The sequence below is a fragment of the Convolutriloba macropyga genome, chromosome 6 (genome assembly GCF_964194025.1).
Source record: "Convolutriloba macropyga chromosome 6, txConMacr16.3, whole genome shotgun sequence".
NCBI classification, from domain to species: domain Eukaryota; kingdom Metazoa; phylum Xenacoelomorpha; order Acoela; family Convolutidae; genus Convolutriloba; species Convolutriloba macropyga.
Window position 1 is genome coordinate 71,473,382 of NC_134473.1, and position 22,290 is coordinate 71,495,671.

The 22,290-nt window shown below is 34.5% G+C and overlaps 2 protein-coding genes across 2 annotated transcripts in view; one reads left to right on the top strand and one right to left on the bottom strand.

Annotated features, from left to right (window-relative positions):
* LOC142340586 (glutathione synthetase-like) overlaps positions 1 to 22,290 on the bottom strand; it is a 494,803-nt gene that overhangs the window by 444,477 nt on the left and 28,036 nt on the right. The window lies entirely within an intron of this gene.
* The window catches only part of LOC142341396 (protocadherin Fat 4-like), a 180,395-nt gene that overhangs the window by 13,550 nt on the left and 144,555 nt on the right, over positions 1 to 22,290 (top strand). The window contains 7 exon segments of the mRNA XM_075392323.1: positions 2,426 to 2,449; positions 3,469 to 3,620; positions 7,844 to 8,043; positions 14,056 to 14,179; positions 18,754 to 18,922; positions 19,537 to 19,641; positions 19,899 to 20,033. Coding sequence (XP_075248438.1) covers positions 2,426 to 2,449; positions 3,469 to 3,620; positions 7,844 to 8,043; positions 14,056 to 14,179; positions 18,754 to 18,922; positions 19,537 to 19,641; positions 19,899 to 20,033 — 909 coding nt within the window.

Genomic DNA, 22,290 nt, shown 5'->3' on the forward strand with positions numbered 1-22,290 from the left:
TTGGACGAATAAATGATTTTATTTAAATATTTAATTTTGTAATTAATGGCTTTCATGACTTTTGAAGTAATGTTGTTTAATTAAAAAACAATTATTTAATTTTGGCTTTTTTCTTTTTATGTCTACTTGTTACCTAGTCTCATTAAAGACAGATCACATATTACATTATCGGTGTTCAAAGAAGGCGTAACCAAACAAATTTTCAGGGCTAAAATATGGCTTTACGGCTTCGAGCGCATTTTCTGGCCAATTTCAATCGAATTTTTGTTTGTTCTCTTTGTGTTGTTCTTTTTAACCGCATAAAAAATTGAATAAGGACAGGTCTTTATGCCTTACCATAGCAGCATTGTTAATCGTAAACCTATGGAGTATGATATTTGATTTCTAATGGTTTTCATCACTTTGAAATTAATTGTTTTTAAAATAATTTTTTAACCTTACTGTTTTTGTTCCCTTTTGTCTCATTGTTACCAAGCCTTTCTATGGATTGGTCCTATATCTTTTCTGGTGAATTAAAATTTATTTTGTTTGGTTTCAGCTTGATCTGACGCTATGTTGACTTTGTTATTAAGTTTTTTGACATTAAAATTTTGATGTATTTAATGTTTGTTGTTGTTTGATTTTGCTGTTCGTCTTTACTCGCTTTCTTAATATTAATGTCTCATCAATCGAGTGCATAATTTTTTACTCCACTGAGTTATTTGCTTTGGAGGCTACCTTTTCGTTCGTACATTTTTTCTGAAAAAGACTTGAATTTTTGGGTTTTTCTATCTGTTCCTCTTTTGGTAGATAATTATGCCAAAATTGTGTATGAGCGGGGTCGGAACCTTATGTGCAATCGCACATTATCGAGCCTCCTTGTTTTTGTTTGTTGTAACTTGCCGATGACTTTGACACCACTAATTTCTTTCATGATTTTCTGTTCCATTTTTCTTAAATGTGTATTCTGTTGTAATGTTTATAGGGTCCTGAGCGCTATGTTTTCAAAGGCCTTTTTGTGATAAAGCTTGTTAGTTTGGCTTTTATTTCATTCCGTTCAATAGATTGTATTTCATTACCTGTTTTATTTTCATAACAATGTTCATCGTTTTTTGCCCGTTAGAATTAGTGCATCCACTTAAGCCCTCAACGCTAAATCTTAATTCGTGGAATTTGGCTTCATGTGAACAGATTTGAATTCGATGAGCTTGAATCAGTGAATTGCAGCACTATTTGCGTGCACATAAATCATTTTAGATGTAGATAACGTTGCTAATTATGAACTCTTTTCTGATTGGTATAACTACAAGTTTATTTTTAGATATAGTCAAAGTTACACACGCTTCTTTGCACAGGTCATACCCACCTGCAAACAGAAACACTGAATCAATCAAACCCAAGATTGGCTTTAAAAACTCATCGCTTATTCATCAAACAGCGGAAATAAATTATAGCGTGGCTGCATATTTTGATATAGTTTTGTTGGATCATTTCCGTTTGTGCCCCCCCCCCCCCCCCCCCCCAACCCCAGTACGTTATGCGACCCCCAGTTACAGAGCACGTCCTATTACATAGTAAATCACTATGTAAAAATATTTCACGTGCGTCGGGAGGTGCAAATAATATGCGCCCGCTAAGCTGGGGGGGGCACAAACGGAAAAGATCCGTTTTGTTGGATCATTTCCGCCTGACAGCAACCTAAAAGTTGATGTAGAAAGTAGGGTATTCCTAGAAGGGCGCATTTTGACTTCTTTCCTACCTGAATTGATTGATTCAGTTGTCTGTACTAACTAACTAAATATAACTCATCATCATCTTAGTTTTAGATTAATGAATGAACGGATCTGTTTCGCCTCCTACGCCTGGTTGGTACAATATTATAATTTTATATTGTGGATACTCCCACCTTTTAGGCTACGTAAACCACAAACCATAATAAAAGCAAAAAAAATGTTATTTTGTACTACTTTTTATTCACTCCGATTTACTTACCCCGTTTTTTAGATGATATTTTTTCGCCCCTATAGTACAAATTTTTATCCCCAAAACACCATACCCAAACCCTACAAACGTCTAATTTTGTGTATTAGTCCGTAAACTCCTTAGCCAAACCTTATTGTAAGTATCTATCATTTAAATTTTGTCTGTGCCAATTTTATAAGGAGTTGAAATAATCGAGATTAAATTAGGGTGAAGTTATAAGGGGTGAAACATTGGTACATCGTTCACGCAGATTTATGATTTTTTCACCACAATTTCTTAATTGAAGTTTTAACAAAATTTCTGTTCACGCAGTATACGTGAGGAAACAGGTCCATATCAACTCTAATATGTGTCGACATATTTTATTCACATTTTTTTTCCAAAGCGTGCATTTTGCAGCAATGTGCAGCACATAATAGCACGCTTTTCTTTTTCCCTGTTTCTTTCCTGGTCTTAATTTTAGACTCCAGCTCCCCAAACGCAACAGGTTTAACTAGTTATAAATAATTATGTCATAATGATTGATTGGATATTTACAACACTCACGTGCACATTTTAAAATGCCGAAAGTCTGCAGTGCCAGAAGTTAAAATGCCAGAAGGTGCTACTTAGCCAGAAGTTGACTTCCGTTGACTTTCTTCGTCATTTTAAAACGTGCGCGTTTCGTGTTTAAAGCAGGGTTACGTGACTCTGCAGAAGTCTCTTCGAAATCCTGACTTAATATCTCGAACCGCTTCGCGGTTCTCGATAAACGCCAGAAGTTCTCAGAGATTTCAAGCAGATTCATGTAGCCCATATTAGGTAGTATCTTATCGCTTCACCAGATTGTCCCCAATTGCAAACACTCTCCAATTTTACGTTTGTTTTCAATGCTTGCTTATTCCTTTTGAAAAATATGTCTTTTCAAACTATGTTCACACTAACACTCGGGCTGTTTAAAAATTAAATTGCAATATTTTCTGTCGCTTTCTTGTGCTACGATTGTTTGAGGCACGGTTTCAACGTTTTAATCAAGAAAAAGCTTTATGAGATCAAAATAGTATCAGCATATCAACTTAAGTCAGGTAATTTACCGAAATAATCCTAAAAAATATGTGGGTGAAAATGGAGATCTTTTTAAGAAATAAGTGGGGGGAGGGGGGAGGGGGGAGGGGGAGGGGGAGGGGGCAGAAATTAAACCGCACGACTATGGTATGTTTATTACAGCGAATGCTAGAGCCATACTCCTCTACGCCCACTAAGGGCGAGTCTGCAAGGAGAAAGAACCCAATTTTTCATCTGAATTAGGGTACTAAATCAATTATTGGATCTATTCTGTCCCCCCCCCCCCCCAGCTTAGTGAGCATAAATCTTTTATTACCCCAGGCGCACGTGCTATTTCTTTACATAGTAACGTGCTATATAACAACATATAATTTGTAACTGGGGGTCATGAAAAACACTGGGGTGGGGGGGGGGGGCAGAATAGATTCCAACTATTTTGTTAACGTGCGTTGATTTTTGCAGCTGGAGACGTGAACAACTTCATTGTGGATGCGGCCACGGGTGTGATCAGACTGAAGCAAGACGATACGACGGCAGGCACATACCACGTTGACCTCTACGCCACAGACTATGCTGGAAACAAGGCCACCGTACCAGTAGTCTGTGAGATAACGGTAAACGCAAACATAATTGATATTACTCAACATTGTTGTTTGTTGTTTTCCCGAAAACAAAAGTAAAATCGAAAACAAAAGTAAATCTTGCAATATCTTGTCCTAGTTCGGTCTTGCAAGAATTTTGCAAGATTAACTTTGTATTTTCATCTAGGGTTGATACCCAGGTCAAGGGGTTTGTGTTGACACTTTTCGGACGCAGACCCCTTTTTGAACGAGGGAGCATTTTGCATGTGGAAACTTCTTGCCGCCTTAGTATCAACAAAGGCTGAAACTTTAAGTCTCGGAAAAATATACCTAAGATCAGACGGCCCCCATGCCAACAAAATAACGTCTTATCACATTTTTGTTTCAGCATAATCCACATTTAAAAAGGACCAATTGGTGACTCCTTTGAATGACTGTAGAAATGATAGAAACATACAAAAGGCCTAAAAATTCATTAACCATAATAATAAAATTCATCTAAAACGCAAGACAAGCACAAAAAATAGGAAATATTGAAAATTTTTTAAAAAGAAATGTTTGAAGCTCTGATTCTGGCGTTCATCCCTAGTTGAGAAATCTTCGAGTTTTAAACGTAAGAAATTGTCGGTATTGTCGGTTTTTTCTAGCCAAAAACAACGAAAGCCCTTACGATTTTTTCGTCGGTATTGTCGTTTTTTAACGTAAGAGAGATTCGGTATCGTCGTTTTTTAACGTAAGAGAGATTCGGTATTGTCATTTTTAAACGTAAGAGAGATTGAAAGATTGAAACGCTTTCAATATTGAGAGCGTTTCAATCTTTCATTAGTAGTTGGATTGGTCACAAACAGAAAACATAAAAAAGAAATTGCGACACCAATTGAGACACCAATTACGACTTCAATACGTTTCTCTGTCTCAAACTATTTAATGATTTCAATTTTCTTCCAAGCTAAAAAAATTTTCTTTAAAAGTAAGCCCTTCTTAGTCATCAGACCAGATCTAATGAGAATTGAGCGTTTAGTATACCCCACTGTAGACAATTCGTTATATCCATTTTTGTTTATTTAAACAATTTACAAAGGCATAGGAAGTCGAGATAAACAGTGATATTTTTTATGATATCGACTAAACGGTTGCCTTATTCAATAGAAATATTTTTTCATATCAAAATGAAAATATTTAAATTGTTCAATCGAGTTGTTTTTTGTCGTTTTTGTCAGCATTGAAAAGAACATAAAACTGTCACTTTTAAAAGACTTATTATGTTTTACAAGTTTTTGAAAGTGTGGTATAATTATTGAGATCAAATTGATTACTATTCACTAAAAAATTATTGAGATCAAAATGATTACTATTCAATAAAAAAGATGTCATGAACACCAGTGGCCTGTGAAACCATTTGGCCAGTAAAGTAACTTTTTTAATGGCTCTTTTTAATTTTTTTTTGCTTGTATGGGCCGATACAGACAAATATCGAGAAGATAAGAAATCCGTTGACATTTTCTGAAAGACTATCACCAGAGACTGTTCTCCAGGATAACTTTTCTGTCGTAGTCTCAAGCGCAAGTAGTAAGAACTTTATTATTTTAATAATTGAATTCAAAATGGCCTAAAAGTTTAAAAATTCACAGGCATTTATAGTCGCTATCAGGATGACATTTATAAAACCGTCTAGGTATAGATAAACTGATATTGGTTAAATTACAACTTAAGTATAAACACGTTTTTCCCCTTGCCGTATATGGCAAGTATTAGTGCAGTTTTTTGCACTCAACACATTGTTCTCCTAAGCTGAGAACGTGTCATTGGTTTCTGCAGAGTGGATCATCCAGATGATTTATGGTCATCACTGATGGTGGGAAGGTCGCGTTAATCTCTCAAATTTTTGGTTTATGTTACACTGATAAATTTATTGTATGAACAAATTTGAAGCAACGATTCGTTTCAATTTAGTAGCCATTGAGTAAATTTACTTCACCAACATGAGGCAAGAAAGTTTTGTATATATCAATTTTTTAACTTAAACTCTAAGTTATGATCTTCGCGATTTATCACATTTTCCAAAAAAAACTTGTAAAGCAATCGCGGATGATCACAAAGGTTTGTTCCTCTACATTGATTCCGAAAGACAATAGAATATTTGAATTTACCACAGCGCTTTCGATGCCTGCTACAACAGAGACAAAGTTATAACCATGTTTTTAATTTATTTACAGTCCGAAAACACAACATCTTCAAGACTCAATGAAAATTTAATTTTCTCCTTATGTGTTCCTTCTCAAAAAAGACTAAACGCAGTTTGATTAAATATTGCAGCTCAAAAAATCAGCGTTTTCTAATATGAAATGCCACTTTTTTCAATGATTCTTTTGTTTATTTTCAGGGATGATTTTTTATTTATTTATAAAGTTTTTTTAAATAAAGATTTTATATTTATTTTATAATTATTAAAGTCTTGGAGTTTTGTGGTTGCAGATCTATCGAAAAAGTTTCAATTGTAGGGGTCACTTGCAAGATAACGATCGTTTCTAAGGCTTTTGTGGACAATATTCAATCATTGGTGCTTGTTGAATGTTGTTTTTCATGGAAGCTTGAGAGTTCACTATAGAATTGATTAAATATTTTTTGCTGGCCGCAAAAAATCAATTCTTTGACCTATTAAAAAAACATGCCCGACTATTATCTCGACCTATAAGATAATACACTACATAGTCCTCAAGCTAATGAATAACAGTCACTAAATGATAAAAATTATTTATTTTGCGGCAACACTCTCATTAGTTAATTGTGAGTGTTTTTGATTTTACACGAAAATGCAAGTCCTGCAAGTCCAAATTTTACGGTTTTGACTGTTTTTATGCAACAACGGCTTTAAAATATGATAATCTTGTGAATGAGTTGGATTACAACCCGGGTCGAGGTTTGGTGGTGAATTTTCGTAAGAAATGCGGTGAAATGCGGTGAAAAAGAATAATTTTCACCGCATATTTCTTACATCTTTTTGAGGTGAATGCGGTGAATCGCGGTGAATTATTTTTTTTTCACCGCGTTCTCAGTATTCTCACAAAAAAGAATCCTCCGCACACGGGTTCGAACCTCTGACCTCCTACATTCCTTCGTATGCTTATTCCACTGCGCCAACTGTCACTTAGGTCTTTGTTATTTCTTGTGAATTTTAATCAGATTGAGTAAGTAAACCTTGGAAACCGTATGCGGTGAATTTTTGTAAGACATGCGGTGAAATGTGGTGAATTATTTTTTTTTCACCGCTTTCACCGCATTCACCGCATTTCTTACATTAATTTGCCATAATAGTCTATGCGGTGAATTTTTGTAAGAAATGCGGTGAATTTGGTGGTGAATTTTTGTAAGAAATGCGGTGAAAAGCGGTGAATTATTTTTTTTTCACCGCATTCACCGCAATCACCGCATTTCTTACGAAAATTCACCGCATTCACCGCATTTCTTACGAAAATTCACCATGAAACCTCGACCCGGGAAGGCACTAAATGTGACTTTGTATGATTACAAAGAAAATTTTTTTAAAATCAGCTTTTTTTACTCTGTCCACGGCAAGTTATGGTTCAGTCATTTGCTCCCAAATCTGAAATTTTACGTTACCTTGAAAATTTTTCAAATCTTCGTGAGATCGTTTCAGACTAATTGGAAGAGAAGTTGTACTAATCACATATGATTAGAAAATTTCCAAAAAAAACTGTTTGAAGTATTTCAAAGAAAACTACTTTTTTTTGCTATCAGTTGCTTAGGGTATAGTAGTTAAGGCTGGTGATAATTGTTCCGACCCCACTTGTGGGGGGAAGGAACCATATACTCAAATGGGTTTTTTAGTTTTATATTTGGTCCAAGCCTGACTACTTAGAAATCGTACAAACCATAAATAAAATTGAGTGATTACTAAGAATCATATATGACCGATTATGACCGCAATTTTTTTTTGATATGTGACCTGGGTCAACAGAATTACTAGGTTTTTCATACTTTCATGTAAAAAAAACCAGGGTAGTGATAAACGGATAATAATTTAGCCTTCAAAATTTTTTAATTTGCGTCGTTCTATTTCCATTCAGAGAGCCATCTATTAAAAACTCTTATAGAATGCCCGAGTCAAGTTCGAATGTTAATCTTACAAGATCTTGCAAGAAATCTTTCAAGCTCAACATCCGCTTTCGTCCAGATTGGGCTTTTACAGTCCTTCCATAAGTCGAGTTCTAGACCTGGTTACAACTTTTCTCCAGGTAACTGAAGTGAACCTGAAACCACCAGAGTGCGCGATTGAATGGTATATGATGCAACAGACTGATGAGGGTACTTCTGTGGATCTCAATTTGGTCACAGATAGCCCAGGAACCGTCTGCAAGGACCCAGAGGGCAACCCATTGACCTTTTCAGTCGAAACCTTGTCGAATGAAGTCGGAGGCGTCACTTACACGCTGACGTAAGCTATCTTATTTGCCTTAGAGTGAAAGATAATGTACTGCTTTTTTTCTTTTTCATCTCTACTGAACAGCCAAAGTAATTTAGCACCCCTTAGTTTTACGAAGTAAAAATACAATCTTTTAGGCAATTTTATTTGAACTTAAACTAAAAATTCCAAAACAAATTTTATACCATTGTCATTACCTGCACTAGTGGTTTTGACTGCATATGAAATTAGGATGACGGGCAATGGTAAGCGATGAACTCTATCCAAGATGTTTAGTTGTTAAAAAGAACATCGGATCCAATCCAGTGTAATAAAAAAATGATCCCCTTAAACTTATCTATAGTTGCTTTTTTGTCTAGAAAATTTTTTTAAAAAATGTCACTAATTGCGTCAAATAAGCAGGAAAAATTAAAAGTTCCTCAATTGTTACGTTTTTGTGTTGCCTTCAGGTTTTCGTGGTTTTCGTATATGGTTTTTGTAAAAAAATCAAGTTCTTTTATGTACTGTTTATGTTATTTACAGATATCAAGAAAATACGATATCATTTTGGAGTAAATTGCGCCTGAAACTCATATCCTAATTTTCTTCAGATCAGAAGAGCATCACATATTGGTTTCCTTAGCTATTGCCAAAAAATGAAGTCGACCCCGTTATGATTGTGGGGGACAATACAAATTATTTTTGACCTGACTTGAGGAGTCTCAATCATATGACGTACGTTGTATCTTTACCTGGTTTCTTATAATAAAACCAACCCAGTTTTCTCGCGTTTTCTCGTGTTTTATCAGGTCAATAATTTTCCATTGTGAGTGCAACGATTTACAATTATGCACTGTAAATTATTATTGTCATCAGAACACATCTGTTTTGATGTTCATCTGTGTCGAAAGTTTTCCGGCCTTATAGCATCTATTGTACAGCTAGTTTTACGTTGTATCTGAGAATTTTTCACTGGATAAAGCGGTATAGGTGTTAACGGTGTTTTCTACTATTTAAACTGACCGGCAGAAGTAAGTTAGCAGCTCTTATTTCCATGAAAAAACCAATTGCAAATAAGAACCGAAAACGTCCTAATAAATTATGTATCAACCTTAGTGAGGACTTCGATTTACTAAAAAGACAAAAATGTGAACAAATTGTGACAAATTTTTTTACTGTGAAACTTGCATGGAGGACATCAACTTTTGATTGAGATTTCTGATAGGTGAACGTTGCGTTTAATTTAAATTCTATAGGAAGTCGAGAGACTAGAGTAACAGATCAATGGTGTACAAGTTGTTTTCAAAATATGATTTCCAGTTAAAGTAAAGTTACCTCAAAAATACATTTTTTATCTCGTAAATATAGGGCGTGCTAGATATATATTCAGCCCATGGCCTTATGATCCTCCAACCAAATCAGCTGGTTTCCGGCAGCCTACTTTTTTGCCAGTCTTCTTGGTTTACTGTCAGCTTTTAGTGTTGCAAAACCTTTAAACATTTTTTGAATTTTGTCTAAAGAAAACTCTTAGAAAGCTCATCAAGTGTAGAATTAGAATCGAAAAGGGGAAAAATTTAAGTAATAAAATTTACCCAACACCATTCTTGGGCATACACATATACACGAGAAGCATCTTGTTTTTTATTTGCTTGACAAGATTGACAGGAAAAACTGATATAAGTTTTGCAGCTTTCTCAAGTGTTCCATCTAATTTTAGTTGATGTCAAACGAAATTTTTAGCAATTATATTAGTTGTGTTGGTTTTTTTAATGCAATTTTTCGCTTGACCAATTTTTCGTCTGACTCATTTGAGTTTTCGCCCTCAAAAACGGGAGAAACAGTGAACGCCCCGCGGGCATTAAGCATTTTTAGAGCCTTTCAGTTCACTAGTCTGCAAGTATATGATTCACAGAAACTGTTTTGTAGCCTTAAACTTATGGTGTGACGGGCGGTTCTTTGAAAATGACCCCACACTAGCCGTTGCCCCCGCCACAGTTGCCCCCCCCCACTGTTGCCCCCCCCCCCCCCCTCCACCGGTGCACACCCCGGCTGCGCTCACCTCACGCCCCTTCAATAAAATAAAGCTGGCCTCACTAAACCGTATCTATCTACTGACGAAGCCAACCACTCGCCGGTCGTTTGATTTTCGCTCCGTTTTTAGTCGGTTATATTTTTTCCGACTTTAGTCGGTTATATTTTGCGCTCCGACTTTAGTCGCTTATAAATTCGCTCCTTTATAATATCGCTCCGACTTTATATAGCTCATATGGCTTATTAAGTCACTTTTGCTAAAAAATGGGGGGTTTTTGAAAATCACCGCAATTTTTAAGCAATATTTAAGGAATTTACAAATCTTTATTTGCTTTTTCTGTCTTTTTGCGTATGTGTGTCTTTAAATGGGAATCCATGTTCCCGTTGACTTGTAATTTAGGTTTTTTCAGGCCTGCAGCAGTTTCGAAAACAATATATTCAATGATTTTAAGATAGTTACGGTAAAAATTTCATTTACCCTCTATAGATCAATCTGACTTTCATCTCTGATTGGGACTAAAGAGCAGGAAAACATTTTGCTGTGAGGCTAAACTGTCCGAAATTAACCGCCAAATTTGGTTTTTGACTGGTATTGGTTTTGTACTATACCCTGGAGTACAAAAATTGTCGAAAAAAATATAACTTGCTGTTGTATTATTTCTGTCATCTGAGAAGATGTTTGTGCTTTTGAGGATTTTGAAGATGCTATGAACTCAAGAGTTAAAATTTTGTATACTTTTTCAAAAAGTGCTTCTTTACTCTTCTTTTCCCGGTGACCAAAGGAATTATCAATTTCCTTGTTTTTTGAGTTTTCATTTTCTTTTCAGTAGCTACGGTGATTAAACGAACTGAAAAAATGCTTTCCATAGAATCACGAGATTTTTTTTTGTTTTTTTTTTCCGTCTGAATGTTGTTTTCATATTTCAGTAGAAGAACAGTAAAAACTTTGTTGAAGGAATAATAGGTATATATAAGCGAGTTAATTAGAGCTGGCAGCGAAATTATAAAATTTTTTTCTCGGAAAGAAGGAGGGAAGATAATGACGCTGAGAAATCGAAAGTTTTGTTAAGCAATTTTGGTCAAAATTTTTGTTAAACATATTGATTTCTGATTTCATCAAATTTATTTGATAGTATGATATTGTGCGGGCAATACGGGGGAATTATCTTTTAGTGCCATTTTGTTTAAAAGTCTTTAACCAAGCTTAAATAATAGTTTAAAAATGCTTGATCGAAGTTGGAAATTACAAGAGAAAACAACTTTACGAAAAAAGACACAGACAGCTGTTGTTGCAGAATAAATATGAGAGCGTTCGAAGTTTTATTTAAGAAACAGACATTAATTTATTGCCTCCGTAGAGTCAAAGCTAAGTGAAAAATACATTGGAATATGTCGGAACAAATGATCTGATTGAGAATGCGAACTAGAAGAAACATAATAAAGCAGAAAAATATTGTTTATTGAAGAAAAATTGAGAAAATTAGGGCCAAATCTTCATTCAACTTGATCATTTTTGTTCTTTAAAAGCTGTTCAAATCTGTTAAATCTATGATTAATCGTGCTAATTGCACAAGAAAAAGTCCAATAGCACGCGAGAACCACTCCAATAATATCCTGCTATTTTATGGAAAACGTTTCATTTCTTCGTAAAGAACTCTGTAGAACGAAACGACTTTAAATTTAGCGAATGGTGAAAAAATTGCTCTAAAAGCTCCGAAAAAGTTTTCAATGGACTTATACTTATAATAAAATAGTTGCAAATGGCTTTCTCATGTGCACTTTATTTCCTCATTAAAAAATTCTCAGTATTGGTTTAATTATTATTTCCTGTTTCTTTTTAATGAACTTGAGTGAGCTGTATTATCTCAGGTGTTTTCAAAACCCAGGTTGAGGTCGAGGACGGAAGCAGGTCAGTGCTCTGTTTTTCAGTTATTTGAATTTTTTATCAACTATGTCCCTTGCCTGTTTTTTTACCACTAGTGGCAGTTTTAATATGAAATTAATTTTTTACAATTCAAAAAATTTGAATTGTATTGGGGCGCTGTGTTTTTTTAAGATGTGTTCACACATGTTTCAATGCCTTTGATCTTTCAAAATGGGATAAACAGGTAAAGCCCAGCGGGCATTAAGTTTCATTAGAGGCCCAAATTGGACGTTAGTAGTCCTTCGAGTGATTAGATTGGTGCAGCTGCTGGGATGGCCTCAATTTAAGGTTAACAGGTCATTTTTAGGAGTTTTTGGGCTCATAATGGTGCAATTTTTTCATGTTTTGTGAGAAAGATTACTCGTTATGACCATTTAATGAGTTATATATTTAGGTACTACAAACACAAACACGCAAAATCATAGTAATTTTTGCAATTTTTTTCAAGTTTTTTCGAAAATGTTTGTCATTGTTTGAGTTTTTCCAGCTTTAGGGGCAAGGGAATCTCCTTTTAGGTTTGATAATAGGGCACTGTGCAGTTTCTAGTAACAATCGATTGTCTTTCAACATTTTAATGTCTCGAAATTTAGCATTTTTTTTGGATATAATCAGCAATTTTTATAAGATTTCCTAAAGTTTTTTGTCAATTCCTGATATTCGTTTATGCTGAAGTGCCAGAAAACTTATTCCACGTTCTGAAAAGGTTACTGTATGGTTGTTAGTTTCAATAGATTTGTTTTCAACAATTTAACTTTTTGAATTTTAAAAATTTTTGATAAAATTAGCAAATTTTTTAAAAATTTTTTCAAAACATTTGTTTTTCTTCAATTGTTGTTGCTTAAGTAGCCAGCTTACCTCATACAGGGTTTGATAGTATGTTAATAAACAGTTGCTAGGGGGCAATTGAATGGTTTTCAACATTTTAAAAGAACAAATTTCTGTTTTTTGAACTTTTTTTTAAAAATTGTCTCTCGATCTTTGAACCAATTAATTTTTTAAGGCTTGGAATTGGGTTACTAGATAGCCTTTAGAGACACAAAGATGAATTCTAAGATAATATGACAATTGTCAGCAATTTTTGAGTCAATCGATCTTCAAGTGCAAATGAATTTTTTCAGGCCTTGCAGATGTAATACTCCAGCGATTTCAGAAACAAAAATTTGTTTTGAATATATTTTTAAATCGGGTGTATTTAAAGGGATCTAATTTTGCCTTAGGGGTAATAGCTTCAAAGTTTTAGCAATGATTACATCTTTGTTTAGTTTGTTTGTTTGTTTCTCCATTTTTTGAGATCATTTTGTTTGTGTTTAAGCTGGCATTGCTTAACTGATCTGCTGGTCAGGTAGAGTACTTCTAAGTTTTTCGTTCAATTCTTTGAATTGTATTTCAGGACTTGTCCTGCTATGATTTTCATTGGCTGAGTTCCAATCGTCGAAAATCCAAATCTTGCCGCCTGACCTTTTTACTGTTCGTCAACTTCTGTAGAGTAGAATATTTTATTTTGAATGACATCCAAATTTGCATGTTCTTTCCGCTAACTATCCGCTTTCGAACCGTATCATCCATTTATCGTATTTAATTTATCAGCTGACATTTCGACTCATGTACATTTTTATGGGTAGCATGTATGGCGTGAAATATGTTGACATGACCTAATTATGATATAATATTTGATCAGTATCTTGTTCGGAGAGGTTGTCAAACTAGATAAGAGTTGCGTAATAGAGACAAGTTGTGTGATTTACGGGAAATTGTTCAGTCCTTTTGACTCACCCTAGTCGGGTACTTCCCATTAAATCCCCTCATTTTGACAGATTTACTATGATGGGGGCTATAGGTTATCTGACCTCTAAACTGAATGGGCTAAAACGAGGAAGACACCCGACGGCTATATTGTAAGACTAGTAACTTGATCTTGCAATATAAGGGTCAGTATCTTGAATCTTGCACGATCTCAAAAAGATCTTGACGATAAAAAGATCTTGACTATAAAAAGATCTGCCATTTTAAAACCCACACGTGCGTGTTTCAATCAACGAGGACAGTTTGAGATATCGACTGTGTGTTTATTATAACTATTATTATTTCAGGTCAGCAGGAGTTTTCAGAGCAACTATCGACCGTGAAGCGACTAACTCTTTTGAGCTGATTGTGTACGTGGCCGACACTCTGCTCCAACCAATTATGACCACCACTATAACCCTCTTCGTAGTGGTTAGCCAGATTTAGAAAATATTTGATCTATTCTGTATCGAATCTCATTTTTTACGACCCTTAGTTACAAATATGTTAAAGCACGTTATTATGTTAGTTTATTGAGTAGCACGTGCGCATTAGCGCATTAGGAGTGGGGGTAGGGGGCGTTAATTTTCTAAGAGCACTAACCTTGGGGAGGGGTCTTTTTATAGAGCATATACTTCGGCAAGTGACAAGGCTATCCGCATTACTTGGCCAATGTCTGAAAAATCGAGTATAGATACTCGATTTTGTAGGGCATTTTCACGATCCATGTTTTTAAGTTAGAGTTGAGCTTGTATGGAAACGAGTTACCCTACGCTAAGTTAGCTCAAATTGGCTTAAGATTACCCCCTTTCCTCGGATATAGTATCCAAATGAAAAGGCCTTATTGGTGATGAATTTCAGAACTCTCCCTCTCGATACTAATTGTGGATTAAGAAGACAATTGGCTGCTTTGCAATTACCAATAGCGCTGTTCTCAAGAACAATTAAGTCTTTGAATTCGGTCTCAAATAATTACTAATAAATTTTGGCCATCAAAGTTTTAGGGTGATTACATGATGAAATGGTTTCGTTTCCACAAAATGCACATTTTATTGAAATCTGCTTTTTCGGAAATTGGCCACGTAATGCGGGCTTACTCGTTAGTTACAATGTCAAAGACCATATATGGATCTTTTAGCGTCTCAACAACATTGGATCTTGTATTAGCTTCTATGAAGGCAATATAAATTCTCAGCTATAGTTTCTACCATTTTACATTTTGAAAAATAGTATCCAAAGTTATTTTTTTTACAATAAAACTTTGACGGCGTGCTTAAGGAAACCATATCGGCCGCATAGGATTCTTTTTATGCTGTCAAACAAGCGTTTATGGTCTTTATGCCGAGTGAAAAAACATGGATTAACATCTAAAACCTATCGACTAGCAGTGATAGTTTATCAATTTTTAAAATTTTTAAAGCAAGGTCCGCATAATGTATACAGAATCAAACAACCAAGATAAAAGCATACAGATTTTTGAATAACAGCAGTTTTTATTATTGTAGTTCTCATTTTGCAGAAAACTCTTTCTATTCAGTATAATATATCAAAGTTATTTTTAGAAGAGAAATGTTTCATTTTTGACCGTCAACTATATTTTGCAGAAGTTTTGCAAGACATGCACGATCAGCAGTTGACAAAACTGTAATTTTTTGGCAACATTTTTTTCATAAGCCCTAGTTTAAGCTTAATGTCATATTTGAAATTAATTATAAAGAAATTTACAATTTTTGCAAAATAATGCAATAATTGTACAAATGTTTGCAAACAGGTCTGAACATTTTTGTCCCTAATCGTTAGTAGTTGGCCTTGTCGGGTGATTTGAGCAAACATGTCGTTTACAAGATGTAATTTAAACGTTTTCCAATTGAATTAAGCAACCTTAGAGAAACGTTTAGGAGAATTTCCCACATTGCTAATTTAAACAGAGCTCGACCGGAACAAACTCGGCCAATCGTTTACAAATTTGGCTTTATCGAGCAAAAATATGCAAATGTTTGCTTTATTTTTGAATAGGGAAGGGCTTTTTAATGTACAAAATGAAGCACAGGGAAAACGTTAATGCGTACATATTGTAGCGTTTTCGAACGAGCTAGTTGTCATTGTTTCCAGAAGTTTAAAGTTTCACAAGGCATTGTTGTTTTCGAACGCTACACATAAAAAATTATAAGTTTTGTGATAAAAAATAATCCCATTCTGCTTCAAAGGCCAAAAATTGAGACAATTTTTTTTGGAAAACAGCAAAAGTTCAAACTTGATCGTATTGAGAATAATTAGTGGGATTATTTTCGTTTGAAAGAATTACATAAAAAATTCAGTTTGGAATTTTTTTCTAACATTTTTAAATTGTTGTCAGCATTTTTCCTGATTTCTTCAGCGATAACTGGTTTAGTTTGGTTTCCAAAACTAATATCTGAAAATGTGAAACATTAGCCATCTCATTTTTGGATCAAGATTTTCCTAAATGTCTCAATAAGTACACTTGCCTGCTGATCTGGGGCCATGATGCCAATTTTTGACAGGAAGCTCCGCATGGGAATTTCATGGCCCAACAAATTTTCAATTCAGTTTTCTTTTTTTTTTTAGTTTTGCATTCTTGTTGTCTGATGCAAAGTACTATTTTCAATTTTATTTCTCTTTCACATGGCAGTAAAATGAGTTTCATTCTTAACATAAAAATGGCATTTAAATGCTCTTTGAACTCAAGGAGAGATCAAATGAGAAGCAGTTGGTACAAGGAATTCTTTCTTGACATTTTTTTGGCTCATTTCTAACTTCGGAACATAGTTGATCACAGTGTCTCAAAAGCAAAGATTTTCTGCCCACTCATTTGACAGATTAATAGACAACAGATCTTCAACAAGACACTTCCTGGAATTTTCTTTACTAATCACGAGAAAATTGGATTCGATTCAGCAAATAAAGTTTCGCTCTATATATTGGGATTATTGCTAAAGTTCTTACATAATCTTTCAACCGATGCTTAGAAACTGTTTTTGAATGATTACAGAGAGCAATGTTTGGACTTCGCATGGCAAAAGAAAAAAAAAGAAAACCGAAAAGCATCTGCTTGACAAAAAGGAATATTATATTGGCTGTCTTTGCAAAAACAACTATCAAAAATAGATATCTTTCGAGCCTGCTGAAAACCATTGTGAGACACCCTCATCGATTGAATGAAAATCTTGTTAGTGGTTTTCCAGGCAAGCAAGCTCTTCAAAATGCTTCTAGAGAAAAATTGAAGGAAAGATTGTATAACCGAGCGCATGAAGTGTGACAGCGAGCAAAATTCTGTTTAATTTTTTTGTTCACTTTTTCCGCGTTTCTTTGTGATTGTTCTTGAGTGCTAAAAATACTATTATTTTTGAACCAGTTTTCGAAGCCCCTAAAATGAAGCTGTTTAACAACTCACAAGCTGATTTTTCTTTCCGAGTACACATAATTCAAACTATGCTTCACTTGAACTGGTCAGCGATTGATTAAATGTTAGGGCAAAATTTTTTGAAAATAATATTAGCATATAAATAAGAGGCGGTAGCTTTTTTCTAATTTTCTTTAAACTCAATTTTTTATGAATGCTATGTGAAAAGAAATCCTTTGAAATATTTTTTTTTTGAAAAAGAAAAGTTTGTGAGGGCTGGAAAAAATTAGACGGATACATCTTTTAATTAAGTCGGGTTTACTTTTACGTTGAAAAATACGAGCCGATAAAAAATGAAAAAATTTCACCGTTTACCTAGTTTTCTCGGTTCTAATCTGGCTCTTCTTAGCAAATTAAATTGGTAGTTTTGATGCCTATTAGTTGATGCGTTTTTTTATTCCTTTGCCATAAGTGTCAACCTTGGGTGCATTCATTAGAATCAAAATGGAATATAGTTGAAAACTAGTGTAATCAAACCAAGATTAATAAATGAACTTCGCAATATATGAAATATGGTTTACCATGTAGTGTTTTTGATTTTTTTTATTGTCTTGTGAAAACTCATTAAGTCTGGTAAAAATTTGTCACAACAAAGTTGCTTCAATTTTGCTATGTTAATTTTGCAACTAGAATTGTGAGGTGTAAAACTAAAATAAGTTTTTTGCTATGATTCCTCGGATCTTTTCCGTTTGTGCCCCCCCGCTTAGAGAATGCATGTTGCTTGAGTCCCCGCAGACGCACATGCCATATTTTTATATAATGACTTACCATGTAATGGCTCGATTTGTAACTGGGAGGCGAAAAGCGTACTGGAGGGGGGGGGGGGGCACAAAAGATCCGATTCTTCAGTGCCCGGGTTGAGAAATTGCGACGAAATCGAAGCAAGAACGGTCGTTTTTGGTCGACTTTTGTCGATTTCGTCGGTTTTTTATGTAGGAAATGTCGATTATCCACGTTTTCGTCGGTATTGTCGGTATTTGATGTAAGAAGTGTCGATTAGCGTAGTTTTCGTCGGTATTGTCGGTTTTGGCAGTAAGAAGTGTCGATTATCGTCGTTTTTTGTCGGTATTGTCAGTCTCAATTTGTTTTAAATACAAAAGAAATAGAGTTCAACTAAGTGACAAGTGGTGCAGTGGAGGAGAAGGTGGCTAGTAATATAGGGGCCCAAGGTTCAAATCCTGGCAGGGACTGTCCGTTTTGTGAGATTTTTTGAATGGCAAAAACCGACGATTCTTACGTTAAATTGCGATTCATTGCGATAAAAATCTGTCATGTAGGTCCGAATCACTCTAAAATTGAAAGAATCAATCCAAAATTGATATCTATAAAAGTCACAAAAGCCCCCAAAGTACACAAAAAATTACGAGATCACCCCCAATATCCTGTCACACATACCCAGGTGAACCCACCCCCCCCCCCCCCATTATCAAGTCAGACAAAGATCCTGTGATTAAGCACGTATGTCATTTAACCTTTAAACTTTCTCGATTGCTGATGTAACTGGAACATACAACTTGTGATAACTGCATAATGCTACAAAAAATGTACTTTTTCCAACTAGGTTTTAATATTTTCTGTCTGTCAGGCTCCACCGCTGGATGATAATGTGGCTTCTCTGACAGACGGGGTGACGACTGCGGAGGTGTCTGAGGGTGACGAGGCGGGAACCCTGGTGATTGGACCTCGCACCTGGTCGGATGTAGATGTTTCAGAGGCACATTCTGAAGTGTACTTCGGTGATGGCACATTCTCAGGTAACGTCTATAGTTGCTTTACGAAATGTCTTTTGAGTTTTTAAATCTCAGAAAATACATTTCTTAAGCGTTTATATTCACTCTCTTTTTAAACACGGGCTGTTGTGGGTTTGATTTTATTCGCCCTACAGGCAGAAAAATGCATTATATTGTATTGTTACCATGTTCGAGTACTTTAAAGCTGATAACAAAGCTGACTGAATTTGAAAAAAGACGTCCCGGGTCGAGAAGTTTTCTCAAAATTATGCAAGAAATACAGTGAAATGCGATGATTTTTTTAAAAATTCCTATGCAGAAACTTACATGCGCCAAAATGCGCTGAAATGAGCTGATATGCGCTTGAAACAAGATCGTCACAAGGTTCTTGCAGTATAAATTTTTTTTTGGGATGAAGTTCTTGCAAGATGTTATAGGCTTAATTAACTACTGTTTTCGATGAGGGTAAAAAAAGATCAGTCTGAAATGTGGGGAATAATAAGAAAAAGGGCAGCTGAGAACTGGCCGCAGTAGCCTAATGATGTTGCGCTGCGATTACGCAGGAACCAAGATTATTAATTATTAATTATTATTCTTTTGAAATCTAAGAGGCGTAATCAGCATGTTGGTATTTGTAGGTGCCTGCAACGGGCTCTTTCAAACTGACCCCGAAAACGGAGCTGTCTATTTGGTCAAGTCATTCAACTACAGAAGTGTCTTCAATGCCATCTCTTCTCAAACCAGTATTAAAAAAATCTTAATTTTTTTAAATAGTTTTGAAAGGAGTTTGTGGTAATTATTTTTTTATGATTATCCTCAAGTTAATTTTCTTAGAGCCAGTAGTGAAAGTCAATTTAAGCTATTTAACTGTTCGATTTGTTGAACTTCGAGTCGGAGAATTAAAAAATGTCGATATCGCACCACTTGGATAAAAGCTTGAAAAAATGGTGGCATGTTAGACAATATATAATAGTAAGTTTGATTAATTGTGTGTTAACAGCGTGTACGTATACCCCACAATTGTGCAGTGCTGGAGGTTGTGCTGCTGGGGCTGTGGTCACAATCACAGTGAAGAATGTGAATGATAACGCTCCGCTCATCAGCAGTCTAGATTCGACCCTCTTCGTCGATGAAGGTCCATTTTCGATGACTTTTTATTTCTTTCAACTTTTTGCTCATCAAACCCGAAATTAATATTGTTGTTCACATTACCGAAAATAATATACTTAATCACATTAGGTGAGGCCGAATTGTTAACTTGCAAGAATTGGAAGTACAAAATGTAGTAATCTTACATTTGAAAAAGTGAAAAAGTGATCTCGCCAGATCTATCCATAAGAAGTTTGTCCTTCAGATAGAACTTAATGAAAATTGGTTTGATAAAATAAGAAGTTCTTCACAGAGTGTAAAAATTGGTTATGGTTTTGTGATTATGTTTCATAAGCGGAGTTTATATCTTAATTTGTTTCCATTAGATTCACAGGTTAACGAGAAAAAAGTCATAAATTTTCATTAGTCTGGCCCCATTTATAAAAAACGTCAAGCTCAGGTTACTTTAATCAGAGGTTTTCTGAATTTCGTTTTTTTTTCTTGGGGAATTATCGAGGTTCCATATTTTATGAGCAGGGGCCAATTTCCACTAATTTTGTTCACGTTTTCAGTAATTTTTACACATATTATCAATATTTTGCTAAGTTATGTGAAAACATTTAACTTTTGATCTTTTAACTTTTAATGTGAAAACATTAAATTTTTGATCTAAACTAACGCCGAATTAGACAATTTAGCCTTTTTTTCATAACTCTTGGAAATACTGCTCATTGCAATAATCTTTTTGATCTTATGTGAGGATAATTGCGCAAGCACTATCTATCACAGGGATTGTGATAACATTTCGGCCTGTTTTTTTTCCGCGAAATTCGAATATCGAATTGATTTGCGCGCTGTTTTTCTACGGACAGTGCTCATTTCATTTTCCGATTTTTAGATTTATAAGAGGACTATTGGTCATTTTATTAAATGACTTTGACCTCATTTTTGAATTTAAAGTAATAAAAATAAATAAAAAAATTTTAAAAAAATAGTTTTCCATATACGATTTTTTCCCGATATCGTCAAAGTTTTGAAAACTTCTTGACTATACTATAAATCAAATCCAATGTGATGTATAGATCCTGTGAATTTTTTAAGGAAATTTGTGTTAAAGTTTATACTATCAAAAGGTAAATAAAAGAGACTTGGATTTGGCATCAGGTTCTTTTTTGAGGTATGAAAATCAAATTTTGAGAATTATTGAGAAAAGTTTATTTTATCGAAGACATTTCCGGTATTACTTTTGTTATAGATAGAATATCTTGTATCTTATTTCTTCACTTGACTGTTAATAGTTTTTCACCTTGATCTCAATGGGATTCTGAAAAATTGGAATAATAAATAATAATATCAAGCAAATGGACCCCTAATAGATGAAGAAAAGACTTCAACAACAAAGGAATTGAACACTAGGCCTCTGATTGAAAAAAAAACTGAATCATTTTTTTTGAAGTAGCTTCCTAAAAACTGGTCAATTACAACTTTGCTTAAAAACAACTAATCAAAAAAACAACTTCTGTATATGCTCATTGATTTTTCCGAAGAATTTTAATAGTTGATTTTTCTACTTACTGAAGAAAAATTTCTCTTCTTGATAATTTTTTTCATGAAAAATTACTTGCGTTTTCTTAATTACCAATAGAATTGCAATAAATTCTTAAGTAGTTATCAGAAACTCAAAGCAAAACAACTTGGAAGCAACGATCAATACATAATCTCTGGATTTGAGACCAAACAATTCATAGGGAGTAATTCAAAGCTACTTATATAAAAAGATATTTGATATTAAAAGTAAACTTCAGAAAAGGAAAGGTTAAAAAGATGCACAGAGATATCTAATAATCATTTTTCCAAAAATTCTTTGCATTTAAAGCTTCGCAAAACAATTATTCTGAACAAAGCGCTTGTCTTTGTCTTGGTTTAGTTAATGATTCAGCTTAAAGACGAAAAAATGTCAGAAGAGGCAAACTACGCGGAAACAAACAAAGAGTAATAATTTCAAAAATCTGTTCATAATTTCTCAGGAAAAAAATACCGGTTTGAATACAAGTTTTCTCATGCCAACAAATTGTTAAACATGAGCTTGTGGTGGGTCAATCTATTTGATTCCTCACTCAATGCCAAAAAGAAAAAAACACTAAGAAAGCGTGTATGTCCAAGAAACCGGCAAATCGAAAAAGGAAACAATAATCTGATGAAAATCTTGAAGAAAACAAATAAGTTAAAAAACGGTGAAGGGTTAATGGCAAAGAAAATGTAAAACTACAGAAAAACAAATCAATAGTTGAAAAAGAGCTCTT